Genomic DNA, 6350 nt, shown 5'->3' on the forward strand with positions numbered 1-6350 from the left:
TAAGTTGTTTTAGTAATATAACGTGATGTCACACATTCGGATTTGACGATCGAGTCAAGTGTGGGGTTTTATATTACGGGGATATTTTAAAGTTTAAAATCAATTTATAGATGGTATAGTGATAAATTTAGTCTTCAATATTTATATTTTCTGTCAAGTTGACCTTTTTTTTTTTTTGGAGCTAAATCTAACCTTTTAACCATCCAAAAAAGAGTCAAATCGTTTTTTAACGAAAATGATGACCAAAACATTAATTTTTAACATTATGACGGTCCATGTACATATCATGCTAACATAATATTTCTCTTACATATCATGTCAATAAATAATTCAAAATTATTCTATTTGAGAATGTATTTCCACTCTTTGAATTATATAAATAATTTTTTAGACCATGACTATTTAATTTCACCATTAAACTCATTTTTATTCTATTTTCGTAATTCCACTTTGAAATATTACAGGATTTATTTAAAGTTTAAATCTATTTAGTTTACTTTTGTTTTTAAGTCAGGCGTATCTCTCAATTCTTTCAATTTAATCCTTAAATTCAGTTTTGATTTTAAAAATTAGATCATTATGAATTATAATTTAGGTTTTAACTTTTAGAAGTTCTTTATTTTTAACTAACTTGTTTGATGTATAACTATTATTTATTAATATTTTACATGTTTATTTACCTTTTTTTAATTCACATACAACATATATCATATAAGGCTAATAATGTAATGATTCATTTATATTAAATTATAAATAAGTGTGAAACAAGACTGAAATAAATGGTTTCAACAATTGAAGATGTACCAATCCAACACTAACAATAGAGAGCCAATTCACCTGCTGCTCTTGCTTTAATCTAATCCTTTGGGCTGCACAGAAACTTATACCTGTTTCAAAATATAGTACAAAAGGGTATGAACTATGAAATGAAATTCAGAACAATGCAATCTTCAATCGATTTTCCCAAAATTTAATATCCCCCCCCCCCCAAAAAAATAATAATAATAAAAACAAGATTTTCCCCAAAATTGTTACTTTAAAAGTTCCAAAATATGGTTAAATAAATACCCATTGACACTCACCCTCTTTTATCCATGGGATACAAAGATAAGACAAATATGATCTGAAAAAGTACACAAATCATTAGAACTTACCCTAAATCATCTCCAGAAATGACAATCTGTTTCATTCATTCAAATACTTCGCCTTGTTCTTTGAATGAACTCGATGCTTCTCCTTTTTCCCCCCCATGCCTGATACACTTTTCTTGGAAACCTTGCGCTCGGAGGGCAGTTGAACTTGTTTTAACTTCATCTTCACTGATCTCACCATTGAAGACAAGTTATGCTTCTCCTTTGAAGGTAAAATATCGGAGTTCTCATGCTCAGCTTTGTACATTCCAGGATCATCAGCTGAGAGCTGACCATCGGTGGGTATTTTTGTGTCCTCTGCAGCCAATTCTTGCTGTTCACCTTTCTGCAGCTTTTTTGCTATTTGTCGAGCATAAGTTGCACTCCTGCAACAAAGAACAAACAAGCTTTTTAGCCAACCAACAACCCAAATAAAAGACCCAGAAACCCTCGGAATTAAAACTCAATGCAGTGCTAATGATGTTGGTAAATCAACATACCATGAATGACCTAGTTATTTATCTTACATCTCTTCTAAATCACACAAGAACATATATATATTTGCTTTTTCATGATTAAATTACAAGTTTACTGTTACCTTTTGTACCGCGGGTCAGTGGGATCCAAAGCAAAAAGAGGTGATGTAAAGAGAGCAGAAAATCGAGGATCATCTTCGACAACTGGTATTTTTTCCACATCCAACACTTCTTTTTGCTTTTTCCCCTTAGCCTTTTTAGCTTTTAGATTGTATCCCTTAAGACCAGTATCAGCTCCCTTGTCATCAGTGAGTAATAACTCAAGTTCTGCTCTACTTGCTTCAGCTTCCTTCTCCGCATCTTCATGTTTCTTCCTTTCTTTCTTACTCTTTTTTAGAGAAGGCTCTTCAACGAAAAAGTCATCAGCTTCTTCTGTAGCTTCTTCTATATCAGTATCGTCAGTCTCATCCTCTGATGAATATTTAGATTTATTTTTCTTGGACTTCTTTTTCTCCCGTCTTTTCCGGAGATAGGCCTCCCAAACTGTTTCTGCTTGCTTATCTTTCTTCTCCAGAATACGCTTACTTATATCCTCAAGGCCAGTATTGAAAGTCACTTCCATATCCTGGCCACCCTCCTCACCATCTCCATCAGAACCATCACCAGACTGGAGTAAGGCACGGTATAAATCTCTTTTCTTATTTTTCTTATCAGGTTGATCCTTAGTGGTGTCTTCATTCTCATCATCATCATCGTCACTTTCACTCTCATCAGAAGCCAGAAACTCCCTTAACTCCAAGTCAGCCAGCTGCATGAAAACATAAGCAGTATTAAGTTAAACAAATGTCGAGGAATTCCAAAAAGAATGGAGTGCAAAAAGCATAGATGATATTTTCTTCTTGCCACAACTGTTTCACTGGTTTCAACATCCTGAGTATTAGTTGTTGTCAGAAGTGTAATTTTGCCATAGCACATAAAAAGAATGAAATCCAAGAAGAGCATAAAGACTTTAAATCAAATTTAAACAAAATCATAAGCCATTGACCACCAAATTAACTGCTAAAATTTAAAAAACTGAAAGAAAAGAACAGCCAATCACTTGGTCAACAAAACGAAGAAGCATTTTGAAATCTCATATTTGGAGAAAATCCTGAAAGCACCTTCCACAAGGACCTCCAAAGCCAAATAAAAAAAGAACTGAGTGGATTCATTTTGCTAAAATTTCATCCCAACTCATAATTAAAGCACCTCCTACAAGATAACTCCAAAACAAACCAAATAAAAGAACAATATAAAGGACTTCACAAGAAATGTTTAATTGGATTTCTACCACTAAGTCAGTAGAAAGGAATACCAAACAAAAAGACAAAAGGGGAAATATACGTCTTAGAATGAATTTCACAGACAACAGATGAACCATTAAAAGTAGCTTTGGTTACAAACTATGCACACTAACCTGTTCATCATTGAGTTTTCGTTTCAAAATCTTCCCTCGTTGTGGTTCATCTTCATCCCATGAAAGATTAATTTTACTTTGCTGCAGTGCTTGGGTTTGGAAATTTAAACCCTCATAATTTGCAGGTGCCTGAGCAAAAGAAGATATTTACATTATGTGGTAACTCGTAGTTTTAGTTAGTGCAATGGCTACAAAATTAGTCAACATTTAATAATAATGGCAGCAATAGCAACATGGAACTAATTTCTAGTTGCCTTCAATTTGTTTAGATCTCAATAAAATCATGCAAAAACCTTAAACCCATAAGGAGGATGAATGTAATGTTCAAAGTGACATACCTCAACTGCTACATCACGGGGTTCATGTTTAAATTCCATAGAATCAGGAATGAATCTCAAATCAAGCACATTTGATGACCTTTCAAACTCAGCTCCATCACAACTTTTGTACAAGTAATCTGCTGTTGCACTAGAATTACATTCTACCACTGCATAGTAGTATCTGGAAGGACAATAAGTAATGAATATTAAACAAAAGGAATTGTAACACATCAGTTTGAAACATATAAATATCCATTTGAAGAGATAGTCACAATAAGAACAAACACCTAAATAGAAACTAAGCTTAAGAAAATATTGTCCAGATTGGACAAGTCAGCATTTCAACAATTCACTGACCATCAAAAGAGTCTTTAACAATTACTAACGAGACAGAAAAAAAGAAAGAAAGAAAGAGAAATACAACAGATAGAATGGGACCAGTAAATTGACAATTAGCAGCAATCACCTTAGCCTACTTCTCTCATATTCACGCAATTTTTCATTATCAATTTCATCATCACCATCTTCATCATTATCCTCATTTTCACCATCAAATAGGCCTACTGGTCCATGAATTTCCTCCTCTTTCATGCGCTGAAGTCCAAATTCAGATGGATAAACAGCGACTGAAATAATTTGTCCATCTTTCGGAAGAAATGAGCTTAACATTACATACAAGTCAGCAGCCTACATATAAAAAGGGTCAGATAATTAGTCAGAACTCAAGCCTATATACAGTTTGTTTACTAACAAATTACAAGCCTTGAGACCCTAACTGATCATAACCAAAGTGAGAAGATGAAATTCATAGATACAATTCAGCTCATTAGTATCCTGTACAATAAGATCTACTACAATTCTAAATCTCAAGTTTTCACCAAAAGTAAAGAAAAGAGAGAGTATGTGAGAAAAGCTTAATAATTACTCTTTGACTTCAATGTTGAATCGGAAAGAACTAGGAAACACCATAATGCAAAGAAAACAATTCTTATGATCAAAGTGTCATGATTAAGCGAAGTTCAATGAACTTCTTTTCTTTTCCTTAATTTTTTTTTAAATTTTCATTTAGTCAATCACTTCGAACTGATTGAAACAGGTATCATTCTATAAAAATAACAACAGCTTTTAAAATTCAAACCACAATGGTACTTTATTAGATTCTATTCAAATTAAGACTCAATAAAAAGAGCCAATACAACGAAAATATTCAATGAAGGTAAACATGACACAGATTTCTTTAATTGGATCTATCATTTGCAATTATGTAACCTCACCCTACAGCGACATATTAAATCGAATTAACATAAGTTAAAATACAAACGCAGGTACCATGACATACTCTAATTAAATTACATAAACAGGACAAAATACCAAGCAAATCCCTTCCCTCAAAGAAATTATAATTTCAAAAGAAAAAGGAAATACACATGCATTTAAATAAATAACTCAAAGATAAACTTTAATAGTTATTAATTGGAATAATATATCAACTTTCTATATTTCATTGGCAATCAGCATTTAGAAAACAGTTTAAGCTATTGCACCATACCTAGCTTTGAACAAACTACAATGACATACCTTAACATGCCTCCAATCCATATTCACAACTGCAAGCCTGCGGGTTTCCTTTTCAATCATTGGGATATTTTCTTCCTGGAAAAATAATCAATATAAAACAATACGATTTTAGAAAAATAAATGAACACCAATCACTAGCAGCTTTTAACTTAGCAGATTAGTTTATCACAAAGTTAAAATTCTGCTTCTTCATATCTTCATTCTTGTACCTTTTAACTAGAAAACACCAGTTATTAAGCTTAGCAGCAAAATCAAACTAAAAAAAAAGATAATCAAGATCAAATAAATTCAATACCCTAACTCATTTCCTTAACCATAATCAAGTAATTGAAATCAAAATAGAATAACCAAATCTATTAGACAAAGGGTACCTGTATTTCAGGCTCTCCATCCTCGTAATCTATATCAATATCTTCCTCTTCGGTCGTGGAACCGGTTTCTGATATTTCCTCCTCTTCCAACTCCCCATCGCTGTCCATTTGAGGCATTTCACTAGTATCACTCTCCTCCTCAGTACCATCCTCTTCACTCAGAGCAGCTTTCTTTCTCTTGTCCTCTACCCCTTCTTCTTCTTCAAGGTGATAATAATGGCGAAGAGAGCTCTGGGTGTTTCCCTTCTTGGGCTTCCCTCGCTTATCCAAAGGCGCTGAAGATGAAGCAAACCTCTTGTCAGTGAACATCCGATTGAAACGAGAATCAATGACAACCTTTGTCTTGCGTTTCGGGACCTTCTGAAAACGAGGGTCCGAGTGTAGAGAAGCAAATCGAGCATCCTTAATTATCTTGCCACCGCCGCTTTCCTCATTGTTGTCGCTATGGACAGAATCAGGTTTGTTCTTGTTCTTAGTTTTGGCCTTGTGGCCTTTGGTTTTGGATCCCATGCTTGATTCTAATTCTAAGCTCGCCCCACTCACCGGATTTTATTGCTCTGCTTCATAAACAAAGGGTTTCCCACAAATACTTCAAAAGAGCAAAAAGCTGAATTTATTTAAGGGTATATACGAAGATGAAAAACCCTAATCTTCCTCCAAACTTTTATTTAAATTAAATAAAATTCATCTATATAACACTATTATTTAAATTATAATTAAATTTTATCTTTTATATTTGTCACCAACATTTATAGTTGGTGTCATTGACCTTGCATATTAATATTTTATTAACTTTGTTGACGTAGCATCTATTTATATGTCAAGTTAGTAATTAATTATTTTTAAAACATACAAATTAATAAAATGTATCTTTTAAATTTTTAAACAATTTAAACAATCTTCATTTTTAAAATAGTTTTTAAAATATTTAAAATTTAATTAATTATTAATGTGGCATCCACATGTATGTCATGTTAACAAAGTTAACATGCATTTAGAAATCTTTTTGAACTCCTAAC

At 32.8% G+C, this 6350-nt stretch overlaps 1 protein-coding gene across 2 annotated transcripts; it reads right to left on the reverse strand.

Moving 5' to 3' along the window:
- Positions 1-712: 712 nt before the first annotated feature.
- LOC105780164 (pre-rRNA-processing protein esf1) lies at positions 713-5987 on the reverse strand. Of its 2 annotated transcripts, none has more exons than XM_012604330.2 (8): positions 5332-5987; positions 4961-5035; positions 3849-4069; positions 3401-3563; positions 3063-3191; positions 1729-2414; positions 1155-1516; positions 713-869 (listed from the first exon to the last, which is right to left on the reverse strand). In XM_012604330.2, exons 1-7 carry the CDS (start codon positions 5839-5841, stop codon positions 1186-1188), a joined length of 2115 nt encoding a protein of 704 aa, XP_012459784.1. In that variant the 5' UTR covers positions 5842-5987; the 3' UTR covers positions 713-869; positions 1155-1185. The 2 variants fall into 2 exon arrangements, with proteins under 2 accessions (XP_012459784.1, XP_012459783.1); XM_012604329.2 differs by having other exon boundaries at positions 713-887.
- Positions 5988-6350: the final 363 nt, after the last annotated feature.

The sequence above is a fragment of the Gossypium raimondii genome, chromosome 4 (assembly GCF_025698545.1).
Source record: "Gossypium raimondii isolate GPD5lz chromosome 4, ASM2569854v1, whole genome shotgun sequence".
In the NCBI taxonomy this organism is placed as follows: domain Eukaryota; kingdom Viridiplantae; phylum Streptophyta; class Magnoliopsida; order Malvales; family Malvaceae; genus Gossypium; species Gossypium raimondii.

What these genes read in the sequence shown, in the direction of transcription:
- LOC105780164 (XM_012604330.2), bottom strand. Translation starts at nt 5,841, where the DNA reads ATGGGATCCAAAACCAAAGGCCACAAGGCCAAAACTAAGAACAAGAAC. An exon ending in TGGATTGGAGGCATGTTAAG is followed by an intron (nt 4,070 to 4,960) that starts GTATGTCATTGT and finishes TTTTATATGTAG; the next exon opens with GCTGCTGACTTGTATGTAAT. An exon ending in CCCGTGATGTAGCAGTTGAG is followed by an intron (nt 3,192 to 3,400) that starts GTATGTCACTTT and finishes TCTTTTGCTCAG; the next exon opens with GCACCTGCAAATTATGAGGG.